We start from the raw sequence: 17,222 nt of genomic DNA on the forward strand, positions 1-17,222 counted from the left end.
CGACCAAGGTATAGATGTCCCGAGGAGGAGGGTATGAGCCAAGCGAAGCTTAAATAATAATCAGCCATGATTTTTGTCTTTACTCTCTCGCTCGCTTTGTCTTTCTCTCTCCGTTGCGTGGAAGTAAGAAGAGCGAAGGTTTGAAAGACCTGGAGGAAAATGGAGGACGACAAAACGGGACGAGGAGGAGAGCTCCACAAACGGTGACGACGCCCTTCGCCACTTACTACAATCCCCCTCTTCTACTTCGCTTCTTCTACTCTGGATCCATTACCTGTTTCACGATTGCCGAATTTGACATGGAGTTGCATTAGCACATTCGGCGAGTGGAGAGGCGAGTTGCGCTTATTTGTGGAGCAGATGGTGGGGTTTTGAGTTTTTCCGAGGCCAGGGTAGGGTGCATTGGTCTTGCAGAGGCCATTTCTTCGAAGAGAGGATCGGTTTCGAGGAGCGCCGGAGTGAGATAAGAGTGTGAGTCGTAGTCTTTGGTGGAGACGTCGGTGTAATTACAAACATGGATGTGACGGAGAATGTGATGGAAAATGGGAGTCTACCTGGAGGTGACCAAGATATGCCTCGCGATGATGAGATGCAGGCGTTTCATAACCAAATTAGGGCTGTTGATGCGGAGAAGCTTGAATTTGTGGGTGATAAGGTGGGATTGCCTTGCTTTTTCACATATATTTTTTTCTCTTGCAAGCTGCGGACTGGTAATCGTGTAATGTATAGTCTTATCATGGTGCATTGATTTTGACCTCACGTCACACGGTTATTACAGAGGCGACATCGCGCAGAATGTGTAGTTTTCTGAAGGTAAGGCTGTCAAAATTACGTTGGGATGGGTGACGCCAATCTCGAATGCACGTGCCACTGAAGATAGGCACAATAAACATATGGTCAGTCTTAATAATGGAGCAGGTTTGTAGTTCAAAGAAGGTCAGAGACCTAAATACACACCTCTTTGTTGTTCTCAGAAGTGATCACAACATTGATGGAGTCAAAAACTTGACTAAAATCTGTACGAGTTAGATCTTGGCTCATAGTTTCAACCATGCATGTCTTTGTAGTAGCCTTTTCAGGAAGTATTGGAAAGTAGAAATAACGCTTTTCCTCCTCGCTCTTCTTGAGCTTCCGTCCTATTATTCCAATATATTATGGCACCATCGCCCTACCGTATGTCTTGGGTCTCCTTTCTTTGTGTTGAGGGTTTATCTAAGTTCGCGTCAGGGATGTCATTTAGATCAAGTGATTGGTTATTATCATAACATTGGACAGTTCGTGTGATTTGTCTTTTTTCTTTTTTTTTTCTTTTTTTTTTTCTTCTTACCAGACTAAGAGACGATAATGTATGCACGTACTTCATGCGCCAACTAAATTGAAAGGCAACGTTGACTTTGAGGTTGCTTCGTGATGCATTTCAAATCATCGAGAGAAGTGGAGTTTCGCTGGAGAACTATTTAGCGACTCATGTGTACTAGATAAAAGCACAAGTTATAACCAATTAAGTATTATGTCCTAAAAACTAATTCTAGTCAATAGCACGTTTAAACTAGTTTTCAGATTCTGGGATAAGCTTTTCTGTCATCTCTAATTTGTGTTTCAAAGACTTTATTACGCCACCATTCCGCGGTATTCGTGCTTCTTGTTGCAGATTTTTATGCCTTAGAATCTCAGGTGGTGTAAATCCTCCTACAAAATGTGGAACAGTCCTCTTTGATTTTGCTTTTGCAAGAGTGGTCGTCTAGCTCCTCCCCTCAAGGCCATCACTAACCACAACAATGAAGTTGGTTTTTCTCAAAGACTCCTTGTGCTCCCTCTCATTGCAGGAGCCACTTTCTGTACTTGAAGAAGAGTATAAAGCTGGCAGCCGTGTTTTTCTTGCCAAGCTCCAGGTAAACGTCAAGAGCTTTAGTTCGATTCCTCGAGATAGGAGTTCACTGATTCATCTTTCATTTTGCTTCCATAGACTCGGTCAGAATTGGCGAGTGTGCATGTTGAAGTTATTATTGATTAGGTTTTTTTTGTACTATATATTGATGATGATCATTTCGCAGATACTGAAACAAAAGTACGGTGCAATTAGGCGTGCTCGTGGCGATGGAAACTGTTTTTTCCGAAGTTTTATGTTCTCTTACTTGGTGAGCACAAGTGTTCTTCTCTGAAACGCATACTGTGTCAAATTTCTGTTCATTTCAATTTTATCGTTATTTTATTTTATTTTGATTTTAAGCCTGATTTGGTTGAGTGTTTTCTGATTGAAACATATGACTGGTGCAGGAGCATTTATTAGTTACACAAGATGTAGCTGAGGTCGCGCGCATGGAGAAGGCTATTGAGATTTGCAAGAAAACCCTCATTGATCATGGTTTTGCTGAATTCACATTTGAAGATTTTCTGGCTGTAAGTGACACTACATTTTTGGCTCTTGTTGATACAAGGTTGTCGAAGTTGTTACTTCTGGAGACGTAGATTTGAGGTTGAAGAGTATCACATTTAAAAATAAGGTCAATTACTGAATGTTATATCTTTGCATTTCTCTCAGATTTTTGTTGAGCAGCTGCAGAGCGTCATTCAAGACAAAGAAGTCTCTGTAAGGTATAAAAAAACGTATGCTATTTTTTAATTACAAATTGAAACCGTCTTAGCTTCCTGACCAAATTATACTGTTTAGTGGAATTTTCCCTCCACGCTTTCTTGTGTGTTCGGTAGTTTTGTTGCACATTTGAGCAATGTTCCTCAATGCCCTGCCCTTTTTGATATCTGTGACATCTTAACGTGCTTTTTTTATTTGAAAATGGAGTTTCTGAAACTAATTTAACTTTTTGTGGTGGATCAGCCTTGAGACACTAGTAGAGCGCTGCAGAGACCAATACATTTCCAATTCTGGTAAGTGACTGGGTATGAAATTGTGATAATGTTCGTGAGGGTCAGACTTCGAGGCTTATTTTTGTCGTTTATATGTAAAACCAGACTTGTCGTTTACAGCTGTTCTGTTAGGTTTCATTCACTTCAGAAGATTCTGCTCTCAGTTCTGAGTGGCTCAGATGACATTGGTTACTTTGGGTTCTTGAGTGTCTTGAATTAATTTCGTTCATAATGTCTTATTCAAGTCTTTTAGTCCTCTTTTTTATCCTCACTGTTGAGAATGTTATTTTGATTGTAGTGTATTTTCAGCAAGTTATCTTACAGAATGGAGACTTCAGTGGTGATGTTTTTCAGATTTGTGACGTCTGGTGAAATAGGCCGACGTACGGAATTCTTTGAACCGTTTATTCAGGGAATGAGCAACATGAGCGTTGTACAGGTGGGTTTTTGGCTATAGACGCTCTACTATGTCATTTCTCTTTTTTCATCCATATCCTCGTGGTACAGCAACATCAGTCTCTTTTTGAATGGCTCCAGGTATTTTCAGTTCAAGGTCCAATTTGCTAGGCTTCTCTATGTGCCTTTCGAAATCAATCAGCGTGAAAATTGAACAACCAAGTGCGTCACGCTCTTCATGTTTTCAGTTTGATGTTTCAGCCATGTCTTTATAGCTATGTATCCACAATTAATTTACTCACAGTGCGAATGTGGATGGTGCAGTTTCGTCGGTCATCAGTGGAACCTATGGGTGAGGAAAGTGATCATGTCCACATTACTGCTTTGTCAGATGCTTTGGGAGTACCTGTACGTGTCGTCTATCTTGACCAGAGCGGGGACGTGAATGACAAGCCTGTGATTGTGAACAACCATGACTTCATCCCCGAAGGAATGGATGCGGCTGTAGAACCTAATGTGATCCTTCTATATCGTCCAGGTCATTATGACATTTTGTACCGTAAGGAGAATTCTGAAGATGCATTACTCTCTAATTTGGAACAAACAGGGTAACGAGAGCACTTCCAAGTAGACAGAATAACTTTGCTGTGGTTCATTAGAGGCATTTCCAACTGATGTACCACAGGACTTTGAACGATTAAACAAGGTTCGACCGAAATCATTCTCCTGCTTGAGATCTTGAGCTTCTATTAGCACGCTCCGGCTGTGATCCAGCAGCATCCAATTCCATCTGTCATGGAACTATTGACAATGTTCTCACCGACCTGGTAAGCCAAGGCGAACAGCACTATCTAACTGAGTTCTTCAGATGGTGTTGGTAATCGGCAATAAACTTAAACCATCTGTCTCTCGTTTAGAATCTGATCCCTAGAAAGGAATCCATGTTGCTTGGATGTGTTTCCTACGGTACAAAATTTCGGAAGAATTGTGTCTGCATCGTAATTTTGAAGTAGACATTTTTTATCGGCAGGTTTAGACGCATTTGTTTGCAGCGATACATCTTGTGTATTATCTTTTATTGTCATCCTGAGTACACATTTTTGAGTAATCACGCGCTAGATCCTCTAATGTCAGCTAGGATGATTTTGACATCATTTAGACCTATTGCTTTGTTTTAGCGACCTAGGTTTCGCTGCAGTCGTGACCTAGAAGCACATCTCTCAATGTCAACAGCTGTGCAGGCTAAGTAAATGTAGTTATACTGTGTCATTATCCTCACCCACTTCACTGTGAAAACATCACTACTCGGAGTCCGTAAGAAAATCTCCGGTGAGGAAGGTCGACTAGGCTAGAGCTTAAGTCTCGAAAAAACACTTAGTGTACATGTAGCATCTGAGAATGCAAGAAAAATCACTGGGCATATGCTTTTAAAAGGTGTGTTCCAGTTGATGATTTTTAACGCTGCTGATGAATTTACCTACTACTATTGAATGTTATGCTTGCAAATTAGGAGCCATGTAGTCTTGGAAGTGATTCCTGTTCTAGCCTTGGCAATCCACCATCAAATCAATTTAGTTAAAAACATTCTCACTGGTAATGTAGTCAACTTGACGTAGTACAAATGAAGAGGGAAAAATGGCAATGTTGCACACATTCACCACCAAAGTGAGGTCAATAGAGTGATTATGTTATTTTGAACATGTTATTGGGTAATGGTTTAGGGTTTAGGGTTTAGGGTTTAAAAAAAAATCAAAAGAAAAAACATGAAATAAAATGAAAATAACATCTTCTGAACCAACAAAATGGTAGAAAATTTTAAAGATGTTTTGATTGGTGTAGATGGTAATGGAGCTTTATAAAAGTTGGTTTTTTTCAAACTATGAGCTTGGGAAAAAGTTATATTACATAAAGAAGTCTTTATTGCATGATTTTTACACCAATATTGACTTTAAGTAATGGATTTTGATGAAATTTGTGGATTTTGTTTTTGAAGCAATGCTGCACAATAGGCTTATTTCATAATCTTTCTTGCATTGGCAATAACAATCAACTTGAGTTGTTTCCTCATGTTATTATTGTTTTAAAACAATATAGAATATGCATTGCACATGGTATGCAAATATTTTTGATAATTCTTTGGTTATAGAAAATATATAGATTTTTATGTTGAAAACATTGTCAATCCACTCTTAGTAGTAAATAAAGAAACACTTATATTAGAAAGATAACCACCTTGTCACCTTCTAATCTTTAAAAGCTAGTAGTATTATAGAGATTGTAATTGTGCTAAAAAAATGGTTTTTTACTACAATTTCTTTAGTTAAAATTTATTTGTTAAGGTACATAAGAGCCAATAGCCTAATATTTTTGATGAATATCTAGTTGTGCCTTGATTCTTTCATTGGCTTTGAAGGTTAAAAAATCAAATTTTCAATGATTATACTATCATGGCATTTTTACCCTTACTCTACTTAGTACCAATATGTATAATAGAACTCCTCATTGTAACTCCATAATTTATATTTGTTGTGAAAAAACTTCTATTTAATTGAGTTTTTGATTAATTAGTATTGGCTTTGTTAGACTATGTGTAGTAGCAAACTAATTCTATTAATGTGTACACAAAGGTATTATAGTTATAATAATAATTACTTCTCAAACTTATTTATTAATACTTTATTTCACATCTTTTATCTTTGAATTTGTGTTTTTGACTTCACATGATTTGCTTTCAACTCATATAATGTACAAATTTATTTTTCTTTTGTGTGTATATAAATTTGGTATTCTAAACCCACTAAATTTGGTAGAAACTCATTGATATTTTTACACATAAATCACAGAACCTACTTAATCAAATCCACAAAACATCAAGTGCTAATTGACAAATTGAAAGACCATCTTTGAGTGAAACCTTGAGATAAATACAACAGATTGATAGATCATATATTGATGTACGAAGTTGTCAATATATCAATGTTGTATCAAATTGTCAATGTCTCTTATGTGTAAATTTTGAACAAAACTCTAAACAAAGTAATAGGATTCAACCAACTTCAAGCTTTGTTCAAATGTATGTTAAATTACTTACACGCAAATATGCTATGTTAAAATAAAAGACGTTCATATGAACAAGCTGCCATCTTGCACTACATGATAAAACAGTTATGCGTTGAAAAATAACAAGAAACATGCTCTGTTTCAAAGCTAATCTTTCCAAGCTTGTATTTTATGTATTAAAATTGTTGATCTATCAAGATCACTGATACCAGTTAAACAAATAGCTGGTCGCATGGTCTCTCCAACTTCAGCCATTTTTAAACCTGCTTTCCTTACCGTCTCCACAAAATACACAAGAGTATCAGGATTCCGGATAGCAGATGCTATAAATGCTACAGGATACTCGTACACATTCTGTTCCAAACCATTAGTCCGTATTGGGCGCCCAACCGGAAGGAGAGACGCCAGCAAATTCACAAGAGGTGGTATGTTAAGTGGATCATAAATCAAATCAGCCCCCAAGCTGCAATGGCATTAAGGAAGACAGTTAGAAATATACAGTAAAAGTCTCGCTGGTACATGTGATGATACAACTGATGGCCATCACACAGTGCTAAAAAAACATTGCTCTATGATTAAACCAACTGTATAGTACTGAACAGAAAATGAAGATCAACTTACATAACATTACAATCCAAATTACGTTCTTTATCAAAGAGTGTCTCCCATGTCAACTGCCTGCACTCCACCTACATAGAAAGTAGTCCCCAATTAAAATAGGTGACTGTACCAAGAGTTTGAAACAACTACCGTGCAATATGGGAAAGAAATTGCTACTCTTACCCTAGTTGAAGAGTGTGTGTTCAAATCACTATTGGCTTGTTGCGCTTCTTCCACTTCCACATTATTGATAGACAAATTATTCTTCAAGTTGGCCAGGGTAGCCAAAGAACCATCAGTCAACATGATCTGACTCACACATGAAACTTAGAATCAGAAATCCTCAACAGCGACCTAACCTGAATCACCACCTAGCATATGCTTACCAATTTACTAGTACTTAACATATAGAAAGAGTACGAGTAACACATCATGCAACCTGAAAGAGAGAGAAGTGTTTTTTCCAGTGATTCCAATTCAGCACATAAGAGCAAACGTATTCGGTGATTCTGACATGAAAATTACGAAGAAAAGCGCCAGGCAGTACCTTTCCTGTACCAATTCGTGCAAGCAATACACCAACCATGCCTGTTCCGGCCCCTACCTGAATTTAAAGCAAAGTAATACTAGTCATCGTCCTATTTGATAACAGTTGGTTCAGATAAAAAAATATACAAAACAATCCGACGTTAAGTGTATGCAGATTTAGCGACAGCCTCACATTATCACAAAAGGAATGCAAAACCTTTTTTTACATGGTTTTTACATTTCATAGATTAAGCAAAGTCATGGAAAGAAAAGCATATAGTATTGACAAGCATTCAGCAATACATACTTCCAAGCAGTTCTTTCCAAAAAAGAGCTCTGGATGGCTTAAGACGAACTCAGAGAGCAGAAGACCAGCAGGCCACGTACTACACCTGTAACCATACACCCATGACAAAACATTACAGACTTGCTGCACCATAAGGATTAACTACGACCCAGTTGCTGGATTACAGGAAAATCGTAACCCGCAACCATTAAAGATGAATATATTTTCATTGACGCACCTGAAGTTCGACTACACTATAAATACAAGTGAGAACCTATCCCCCTTCAGAGAGCTATCTTGTTTCACTGAACAACATGATACACATCGTCTCACAGCTCTCACCTACTAACAGGTTTGCCGCTGGCATTTATGAAAAAAAAAAAAAAAAAAAAAAAAAAAAAATGCGATAGAAGATGGCAATCAAGGTTGATCCTAATCAACAGGCATGGACAAAGAATGCTTTCCGACCAAAAAAAACTCTAAATCGTCTCTGGCCATGTGAAATGAGGCACATACCCAGTGCCACCTTCCAGCATGTTCGAAGAGACTCGAAGTGTCACTAGCTGCTCATCCTCTTCCAAGAACTTCTTAGAGTCTGTCTGGCAAGCCAGGTATGATCTAGATTTGGGGGGAACTGTATAAGTGAAGGTTTTATAGCACTTTGAAGCTAGCTCAGAGGAGCCATCCTGTCACAGTCATATTCAGTGAGTTTGTAACCAGCATATACCTTCAGATGCTTGACTGTAAATCGGAGGTACATGCTCATGTTAAACTTTCTGTACAAAGAAATACCACAATGTCCCTGATCTGATGACACAAGTGATACAAGTTGATCAGTCACCTGAGGTGGCAGCAAATAGATAGCGTGCAGCTCATACAAGCCATCAGAAACTTCCTCACCGTCCTTTTCAGCTGCCAAAATAATCTCCTTCAAAGTACGCCTTACGTACAACCAACTTGGTGGGTACAGCTTGAAAATCTTCGCGACCACTTCATGAGAAGAGTGAGCGTGAGAAAGCACCCTCACCACGATTTCTAAATTGAACTCAAGCGGTACCATTTAGCATCTCGTCAGAATAGGTTGTTTACACGTAGATTGAGCTATCAAGGATAAGAAATGCAACAGAAAAAGAATAAAAATAGTAGGTTAAAAGCCAGTTAACCTCGTCATTGATGCACATGTCCAGAAAAAATGACTGAGCATCATTCGACAGAACACTCCTCCCTAGTTTCCTGCATAGCTTCACAGAGTTACATTACAATAAATCACCTCAAGTAGAGACCGACGTTATTTTTTATTAGTATTCAAATTTAAAATTAATCGGCGAAACAGAAGAATCAAACGAAAACGCCACGCAAGGATGCACTCCAATATTCAAGGAAGGAATATTACAAACAGAATAAGACTAGACAATAATCGCTCGATCTCCCCCACATAAAATGAAAAGGTTGGAGACACAGCACGCTGTGACAAGATGAGATCCCAAGACTAACTGTACATTACATAGCTAAAACAATTCCATAAGTATACTGCCAGGGAAACGACTCGATCGTTCACTTGTGATTCTCTCTTTTACCAGTCTTCACTAATTTCGAGACAAAATCAGCCACTAGAAACACCGACGATCCACTTTCGATTCACGTAAAGAGAAGAATGGCAAGGATGCATTCTATCCACAGAGTTAGCATGTGCAAAATACCATACGCAAATTCTGACGCATTGACACGACCAGGGCAATCCAAAAAAAAATGACCGTGATCCAGTCCCCAGGTATTGAAAACTGCGTCACCTAGCCAGAGAAATAATCACTGATGTCGGCTCCATGGCACGAAACGCAGCGCGCAACGCCCTGCCGTCTGGATTTATCTCCATCTCAAAAACCTTAGAAATGTCCATCAAAGCAGATTTCAAAACATTCTTGCGCAATTCGCGACGATAGGGATCTAAGACAAGTTAATTGAGATTCATGCACACGCTGCTTCATGCCACGCGATTGACGACGTCGCAACCGGGAAATTCGAAACTGACACTCAGGGTTTAGGGTTTCCCCTCTCCGTGTCCTGAACTGGCGCCATTGAGTTGATTTGGATGAATAACGTCCTTTTATGGATGACAAACATCGACGACAATGAGCAGTTCTTCGTCCTCCCTCCACGTAGGCTTTTTGTGGAAGGCTGTGACAGGTGGCAACCACGCACGCACGTGGATAATCAAACGTGTCTCTTCTCTGACTCCACTTCTATTACGACCTTAAAGAAGCGTTGCCCAAGTTGTTGAGGGTTATATTGAGATGGCTGTGTGAACAGGGTTTCGCTGCTCAATCAACCTCGTTCACCTAGTCATGAGTTTCATCCTCGTCGATTATTTTCATTCGAAATTAGTGAAAACCACACACACACACACACACATATATATATAGATACAATTATATTGTGAAAACATATGTTAGTAGAATTGAGAGAAAAATGATGTGAAAACTAAATTTACAATAACCTAATCGACTCACAATTTTATTATTAGAAAAATAAAAAAGATTTATTGTTGTAATTGCAAATAGATAAATTATAAATATATATATATATATATATATATATATTTCCATTCCTTTAGTATACTCAAAGAATAGAATATGAAATATAAAAAATATATATTAAAGAGAAAAAATTCTAAAAAATACTTCATTTATTTATTGTTGGAGACCCTTGATTTGCATTAGAAGTCATAGTTAAAAACAAAATTTTAATTTACAATGTTATATAATACAACAATGAACAACAAATATGTGAATATCATAAAAAGTGATACTAAATACAATAATAGATTTTATCTTGAAATAAAGTATTACTTTACAAAAATTCATTCAAATCTCACAATGTCAAATGAAGTTGACAAAGAAATTACATCATCATTACTTAAAAACGCATTAGATACTAATCCACAATTGTAAAATGTGCAAAACAAAAATTTATGATCAAACCTACATCTACTTGGTACAAGTGTCTTCAAACAATAATTGTAATACCCCACTTTTTATTTCCGAACTTGAAAAAGAATGCTATTCTTCATGTTAAGTTATTTGTGCAACAAGTAATGAATTAATAAAGGAAATTATTAAATTAACCCACCCATCCTAACCATCATCAAAATAGTCAAAAACCAATGAAAAAGTTGTTGAATTCTCAACCAATGATGAAGGGTGGGTCAGTTTAGTAAGTGCCTAAGTCAATTTTACAATCCCCTTAATTAATTTTTTAATTTATAAAATTTTGCAACTATTACAAGCACCTGAATTTGACAAACCCACCCAAGCCATCAAGGGATGGGTGCCAGCGTGGCAAGAACATGAGCCAGCGTGGCAAGAACATGAGCCAGCGTGGCAAGAGAGCATTCATCGAATGATCACAACGAGGGGTTGTGGGAAATTCTTTAGCTGAAAGGCCTGCCATGAAGTAAGTTGGCACACAGAGTCAGTCAGTCCATGCAGGTGGAAAAGGCGGGGTGAGGCGGATCGGGAGTGACGTGGAGAATGAGACATGGAGAATGAAATCCCGAGGGCTGGCGCCACCCCGACACAGACAGTAGGCGGGAACAAGGGATATGATCAGAAAAGGGAAGGGGGAAGGGGAGGAGTTGTTGAAGCGGAGAGGGGGCCGATCCTCTCGCAGTAGTGAGACACACAATCAAATGGAGCACAACCCGCATTTCCTTCTTGCTTCTTGGCATGATGCATTCGGCTCCGTTCCTATGCGCGATGGCGCTTTCCTTTCTTCCAATCGTGCCCTCCTTGTGAAGGTGCTCTTTCACCTCCTCCCACTGCCCTTGCACTGTGACTTCTTGCATCTCCCTCGCCTTTCTCGCTATGCCGTTGCTGGTCCTCGCCTCGGTACATCACCTCTCTCTCTCTCTCTCATATGTTCAGTGATCAATCGTCATGTGATTGTAGTATCGTGACAACAATGCCGTTTCGTATTCTCTTTGTTTCACGCTTTGGCTGTGTGTGCGGCGTGTCTTTGTTATAGATTTTTGATTTGGTCTTCGTTTTCGATTTTAGGAATGTGTTGATCATTGTCTTGTCGTTTGCTGCAGGTAGTGTGGTAATGAGCAGAGGTCTGCGGAGTTTCTGCTGGTGTGGAGACCTTTAATTATCGTCCAGCTTTGTGCCATTTGGATCCGTTGTTTGGAACTTTCGGGCCAGAGGACGCCACGGGCATCGAGGGTGAGGGTGGAGGAGGAGGGGGTGGGAGTGCCGTGGCGATGGGGCGTTGCAGGGTTTTTGTAAAGCACGGTAAGGGGTAGAGCGCGATCAGAGGTTTGTCATGTGCTCAGCATGCTCCGGTGCATTGTGCGTCGGATTAAATTTCATCGAAGAAGAAGAAGGAGAAGAGAATTCTGCTTTACTCGCCGGCAGGCAATTGGGAGAATTTTAAGGAAGAGAGGTCTAGGAAGAGTTGATTGGATCTGAATTGCCCATGAAGTCGGCGTAAGACCAGCCAGAATTGAAAACTGACGTGCTCACAGTGTTGTGGGGGAGAGGAAGTTGGCGAAGAGGAGACGGAGGAAGCCGCAAGATTGAAAGGATTAGAAATTGCGGTCAAGAGGAGTGGGCTGGTAGGGGGGAGAAGTGAGGGTATATCGATGGCATGCTCATGTGTCGGCAGATTGTTCTGCAATCCATGTAATGTACAGCCATCTTTTCGCACTGTTTCCAACATGGTGTCATCTGGCTTTACATCCCAACTGCGTTTGATCTCTCCAATGAAGCTTCCCTCAGCATCGTCGTCAGCATTGTTTTCTCTTGCTCTGCTGAAGTCATCGTTTCTTCCTCTTATCACTGCCAATTTTTCTGCTCAAGGGGTTGGGATAAGTGTCTCGTCGTTCAAGGTCCATCAAATTACTGTCCAAGGTGGGAATTCTTTTCTAAAATCTCTGCTACTTTTCCCTCCATCTCTGCCTAGGCACAGCTTTCTCAAGTCTGGTGTGAAACTTCCTTATCACAGTGTTTATGTTGACTACCAACTTGAATAGTGCTTCTTTTGGTTTTTCTATAATGTGAAAATTTTCAGAAACCTTCTTCGCTTGTCTTTCTGTTCAGGTCGTACTTAGAGAAATGAAGCGAGATGCAGAAAATAGGTCACCCTGCAAAATGCCCGAGAGCTCATAAAGTCTGGTCCTGAGTGGACGTTGTAGTTTTGAATATTGTTACGTTACGTGGTCTTCAATTATGTTGGTGGACATGGTTGTGAGGCGTTTTGATGCGAATGAATTATGGTTTTGTATGGTATGTTTGTGTGTTTGCAGTGAAACCCGGTAGGAATGATTTGGTGGTATGCTTCGGGGAGCTCCTTATTGACTTTGTGCCTACGGTTGGAGGTGTCCCACTTGCTGATGCCCCAGCGTTTAAGAAAGCACCAGGAGGTGCACCTGCGAATGTAGCTTGTGGGATTGCAAAGCTCGGCGGTAATTCTGCTTTCGTTGGCAAGGTTTGTCATGTGCTTCCTGATATACTTTCGAAGCCATCCTTGTCGAATTTGCTGGTCATGCAGATAGTCCCAATCGGATTATCCGAGAGAGGTCAAGCATTCTCTGGCAATGAATTGTATTGGAGTTGATGTCATAGCTTTTCTGGAGTTCCGTTTTTGCAGAAGTTTGTAAACTTTGTATTCATTCTACTGAAGATGGGAGAACTACTCAATGGTAAATATCAATCTTAATTGAGCTTGGGGTATGCTGCAGGTTGGGGATGACGAGTTTGGTTACATGCTCTGTGATGTGCTAAAAGACAACAAAGTTGAGACCAAAGGTATTAGGTTTGATTCTCAAGCAAGGACAGCGCTAGCATTTGTGACCTTGAGGGAGGATGGGGAGCGGGAGTTCATGTTCTACCGCAATCCCAGTGCTGACATGCTCTTTGAAGTTCATGAGCTGGACACTGATTTATTGAAGCAGGTACTGCTTTGTACTACTCCGTCATAAAATAGAGTGTCATCACAAACATTAATTTTGTACGCACTTTCTAAAATACATAGTACTGCTGGATTTTCTTTTTTTCTCCAGCTAGGAGTTTGAAGAATTCAGAAGCTTAAGAAGAAAGATTCTGATTTGTATTTGCAGGCGTCAATTTTGCACTATGGCTCCATCAGCTTAATTACGGAGCCTTCTCGCTCGACACATCTGGAAGCAATGCGCATCGCTAAAGAAGCAGGTGCATTACTATCGTACGACCCTAATCTTCGGCTGGCCTTGTGGCCATCGGCTGCGGCCGCTAAAGAGGGCATTAAGTCTATTTGGGAAAGAGCCGATATCATCAAGGTTTGTGTGACAAGATCACTATCCTCGTCTTCCCCTAATTCTTTGATGAAGCTTTGCACATTAGTGTTTGGCTCCTGCACTGTAAGTGGCGAGAACGTACTGGTGGTGCCCAACTTGAACTAACAAAATCATGATTTTCGGAAATTATACCTTCTGAAGGTTAGTGATGAGGAGGTTGTTTTTCTCACCGATGGCGATCCCAAGGATGACCAAAACAATATGAAAATGTTCCATCCTCGCTGCAAGCTGATGCTGGTGACTGAGGGTGGGGAGGGATGTCGTTACTACACCCCAGTATGCTCCTCGTCATCCTAGTATATCTGTCTTTTTGGTCTTTCATATGATTGATTTGACATGTTTCGAATTGAAAATGAGTTCCATACATTTTGAGGATAATACATAGTGTTTGATGGAAGCTGTCTGTTAATTATGACTAAGAAAAATGTAGTGAGTGCTTGTAATAGTTCCAATTGGTGGCGGTTATTCTCTGAAACACGATCAATGATCAAGCCAATGTAATGTTCATCTTGAGATTGCACTACTCACACTTAATGCTGTGTAAGTATGTTCTTAATTTATTTCCTGGGAATGGTAATACAGAAGTTCAGAGGCCATGTTAATGGTGTTAAGGTTCAAGTTGTTGATACCACTGGAGCTGGTGATGCATTTTGTGCCGGCCTCTTGAGCCAGCTTGCAGTAGTCCCATCCATAATAGACGTAAGGAAAACATTTAGTACATGTGAACTAGTTAGTTCTGTTTTCTTTTCAAGTCTGTATAGCTACTTTGTTACTGTGGTGAATAGTTCATGGTTTTTCGTGTTTCAATCTGGTCCTCCTTGCGCACATTCAAATTTAATAAGACTGTGTTTTTGGTTGATGGCACTTGCTGGCCAATGGGTCTTGAACTGGCTGTATTGTTGTGCTTTTTACACATGTTTGGTCATATCAGGACGATAACATCCATGATTTAACACTGTGTTCGTGTATAACTGCAGGATGAGCCCAAGCTTCGTAATGCTCTCACATTTGCGAATGCATGCGGAGCCATCACAACGACGGAAAGAGGAGCCATTCCAGCGCTCCCAGACAAGGACACTGTCTTAAGGCTTATACGTAAAACTCCTAGACTATTTGGTTATCTAATGATTTGTTTGCTACCTAATTTGTTTCCTGTTCCTGTCAAGTACTCAATTTCGACTAAAAGAGTTTCTTGTAAAGTCGCGACGGCAATCTGTAAAAGATGGAGCATATATTTTGGGCTTGTGGATCTAATTATTTATTTCTTGCCTTGAGCTAGGCATTTCTAGAAGTCCTGCATGTGATTATATCTGCATAATGGAACCACATTTAGGCAGTCCAGGTAAATATTTATTTCTAAGAGCAATTGCATCATTTAATCATGGTGACGAGGGGAAACTGGAACCAAATATATCTCAGATTTCGCGGTGGGGATGCGGTAAGAAATTCTAGCGAGGCCGTCATTGGAGCCTTTTAGAAATATGTGTTTTGTGTCCACGTGTAAATGTTCTGCATAGTACGGCAGCTGTCGTTGTGTTTTCTCCGGGATCAAATTCGGTTACTCGAAAGTATTGAACTAAAACAAATGAGAGTAATAATCAACCAAGTTTTATATTTAGCGGCTGTGTCCTCTTCAGGAACACCGACCCGGTCTTCTATGTCAAGCCCGGATGCTTCGTGGCACGGTTACCAAAAATGGAGATACAGGAACTCAACTACAACCCTGTAAACAACGCAAGTGCCAGTTTCTACAACAACGATGTAGGAGTGAAGAATCTTGATTGGGATGATGCCTCCTCAAGAAATGGAAGATATTACCAAGCCTGGTACTTGCAAGAACATGACCATAAGCGAATTTTGATACACTCATTTACTTTAATCAGAACGCTAAGTTCACACGTTAGAGTCTAGGCTTCAGTTTCGGTGTGTTTCCCCAGATGTTATGCAGGTACGCACTCTTGTGCTGTAGTAACTGTGGAATCTTTTGAAGACTTTCAGGATGCTCGCTCCATATTTGTTTGTCATGCTCTGCACTCACGAACTTCATTTCATTGGCGGTATTTCACTGTTTTAGTGCTAAAACAAAACCTGGAGTTTGGTTCATATTAAAACTCTGAGACCTGAACATGAGGCTTTTGCAGTACTGCAGCGTACTCATGCAAGTGGAAGCAGGATGAATTGCAAGTAATGAACTTGATCTAGAACATGTGCCTTGACTTTTAATTATAAGCTTCAGATTTCTACTCCTAAACTATTTCTTTCAATTTTAGGAAAAAGGCAGGATAAAGATATTATTTTTCTATCTCCATTTTTTTCTACTTTCTACCTTCTCTGGAAAACGTATCAACGTAAATATAGAAATACATAGAGAGAAAGAGAATGAGGGAGGCAGAGCCTTACACACACAACTAGCTGTTTTGTCAGTGGTCTCAAGTTTTGTGTAGATGATTTGGAGTTAGAGCCAAATCCTGTCTTTACCCACCCAATTCTGCTAGCTACATTTTTGAATGACGTTTTTTATGGGGATATTTAGACAAACCCCACGACTCATTGGTGTAACCCACGGAGACATCATTGTTCTCACTGTGGTGTCTGGTGACCGTGCAGGCCTTTGAGGAAGAAGACATCATGTTGCATAAGCAGCCCACACGTGCATACGGCATGGCACTTATTAGGAATACTCCCTAGAAAATTGGAAATTCTGAAAAATAATGTGCAGTCTGTACTAATGAAATTGTTTGGTCCTAATTTGTTCAGCAGGTGCAATTGAGTGATTGTTGTGTAGAAGGATTAGCCTGCATGATGTGGCTTGCTGTTTTACTTCTGCTGTGATTCACACATAAGGCTTACCTCTAAATTAATGTTTTGTTTTTTGCAGACCCTAAGAATTTTGAGTTCTTGTCATTGTTAACTTTGGATGTTCACAACAAAGTGTATTACAGCAGATGTATTTATACTGATAAACTTTGCAAATATGGTATTAAGGTTTGTCTTGTGGCTATAGCCACCTGTGCTCAGACTAGTTCACCTACAAAAGAGTCACGGTAAGCAATGGTAACCTTTACTTAGTGCTGTTCATCTGCCTGTGCACAGAGATTTTATTTAGGTTTTCCACTCTCCAAGTATCTTAGTATCTCAGTTGCATAGTTCTCATTCATT

General features: G+C 39.8%; 3 protein-coding genes across 12 annotated transcripts; 2 read left to right on the forward strand and 1 right to left on the reverse strand.

The window, feature by feature from the left end:
* The first annotated feature begins 91 nt into the window (after positions 1-91).
* Positions 92-3,995, forward strand: LOC112284041 (OVARIAN TUMOR DOMAIN-containing deubiquitinating enzyme 1). Of its 2 annotated transcripts, XM_024523542.3 has the most exons (9): positions 94-655; positions 779-813; positions 1,827-1,892; positions 2,055-2,138; positions 2,278-2,400; positions 2,543-2,595; positions 2,837-2,886; positions 3,204-3,304; positions 3,586-3,995. In XM_024523542.3, the coding sequence occupies exons 2-9, from the start codon at positions 796-798 to the stop codon at positions 3,871-3,873; spliced, it is 783 nt and encodes a 260-aa protein (XP_024379310.1). In that variant the 5' UTR covers positions 94-655; positions 779-795; the 3' UTR covers positions 3,874-3,995. The 2 variants fall into 2 exon arrangements, with proteins under 2 accessions (XP_024379309.1, XP_024379310.1); XM_024523541.3 differs by lacking the exon at positions 779-813 and having other exon boundaries at positions 92-655.
* A 2,342-nt stretch (positions 3,996-6,337) lies between these two features.
* Positions 6,338-9,769, reverse strand: LOC112283361 (uncharacterized). 3 transcript variants are annotated; one of them, XM_024521953.3, is made up of 9 exons: positions 9,526-9,769; positions 8,899-8,968; positions 8,577-8,714; positions 8,252-8,421; positions 7,757-7,841; positions 7,469-7,525; positions 7,105-7,230; positions 6,943-7,010; positions 6,338-6,784 (listed from the first exon to the last, which is right to left on the reverse strand). In XM_024521953.3, the coding sequence occupies exons 1-9, from the start codon at positions 9,630-9,632 to the stop codon at positions 6,469-6,471; spliced, it is 1,137 nt and encodes a 378-aa protein (XP_024377721.1). In that variant the 5' UTR covers positions 9,633-9,769; the 3' UTR covers positions 6,338-6,468. The 3 variants fall into 3 exon arrangements, with proteins under 3 accessions (XP_024377721.1, XP_024377722.1, XP_024377724.1); XM_024521954.3 differs by having other exon boundaries at positions 8,899-8,976; positions 9,526-9,751; XM_024521956.3 differs by lacking the exon at positions 6,943-7,010.
* A 1,612-nt stretch (positions 9,770-11,381) lies between these two features.
* On the forward strand, positions 11,382-16,819 carry LOC112283359 (fructokinase-1). Of its 7 annotated transcripts, none has more exons than XR_002970081.3 (11): positions 11,382-11,619; positions 11,823-12,639; positions 13,035-13,216; positions 13,470-13,682; positions 13,848-14,045; positions 14,205-14,339; positions 14,646-14,762; positions 15,041-15,158; positions 15,343-15,501; positions 15,701-15,889; positions 16,671-16,819. XR_002970081.3 is itself a non-coding variant. In XM_024521949.3 (10 exons), exons 2-10 carry the CDS (start codon positions 12,372-12,374, stop codon positions 15,790-15,792), a joined length of 1,482 nt encoding a protein of 493 aa, XP_024377717.1. In that variant the 5' UTR covers positions 11,382-11,619; positions 11,823-12,371; the 3' UTR covers positions 15,793-16,084. The 7 variants fall into 7 exon arrangements, 5 of the variants coding, with proteins under 5 accessions (XP_024377717.1, XP_024377719.1, XP_090107574.1 ...); XR_012217673.2 differs by lacking the exon at positions 16,671-16,819 and adding an exon at positions 16,205-16,314; XM_024521949.3 differs by lacking the exon at positions 16,671-16,819 and having other exon boundaries at positions 15,701-16,084.
* The last annotated feature ends 403 nt before the right edge of the window (positions 16,820-17,222 follow it).

The sequence above is a fragment of the Physcomitrium patens genome, chromosome 6, assembly GCF_059467195.1.
Source record: "Physcomitrium patens ecotype Gransden chromosome 6, ASM5946719v1, whole genome shotgun sequence".
Classification (NCBI taxonomy): Eukaryota; Viridiplantae; Streptophyta; class Bryopsida; order Funariales; family Funariaceae; genus Physcomitrium; species Physcomitrium patens.

What these genes read in the sequence shown, in the direction of transcription:
- LOC112284041 (XM_024523541.3), top strand. Translation starts at nt 515, where the DNA reads ATGGATGTGACGGAGAATGTGATGGAAAATGGGAGTCTACCTGGAGGT. An exon ending in TTTTTCTTGCCAAGCTCCAG is followed by an intron (nt 1,893 to 2,054) that starts GTAAACGTCAAG and finishes ATCATTTCGCAG; the next exon opens with ATACTGAAACAAAAGTACGG. An exon ending in CCAATACATTTCCAATTCTG is followed by an intron (nt 2,887 to 3,203) that starts GTAAGTGACTGG and finishes TGGAGACTTCAG; the next exon opens with TGGTGATGTTTTTCAGATTT.
- LOC112283361 (XM_024521953.3), bottom strand. Translation starts at nt 9,632, where the DNA reads ATGGACATTTCTAAGGTTTTTGAGATGGAGATAAATCCAGACGGCAGG. An exon ending in ACATGTGCATCAATGACGAG is followed by an intron (nt 8,715 to 8,898) that starts GTTAACTGGCTT and finishes GTGGTCGCGAAG; the next exon opens with ATTTTCAAGCTGTACCCACC. An exon ending in AATTTGGATTGTAATGTTAT is followed by an intron (nt 6,785 to 6,942) that starts GTAAGTTGATCT and finishes ATGCCATTGCAG; the next exon opens with CTTGGGGGCTGATTTGATTT.
- LOC112283359 (XM_024521949.3), top strand. Translation starts at nt 12,372, where the DNA reads ATGGCATGCTCATGTGTCGGCAGATTGTTCTGCAATCCATGTAATGTA. An exon ending in ACACTGATTTATTGAAGCAG is followed by an intron (nt 13,683 to 13,847) that starts GTACTGCTTTGT and finishes TTGTATTTGCAG; the next exon opens with GCGTCAATTTTGCACTATGG. An exon ending in TAGTCCCATCCATAATAGAC is followed by an intron (nt 14,763 to 15,040) that starts GTAAGGAAAACA and finishes GTATAACTGCAG; the next exon opens with GATGAGCCCAAGCTTCGTAA.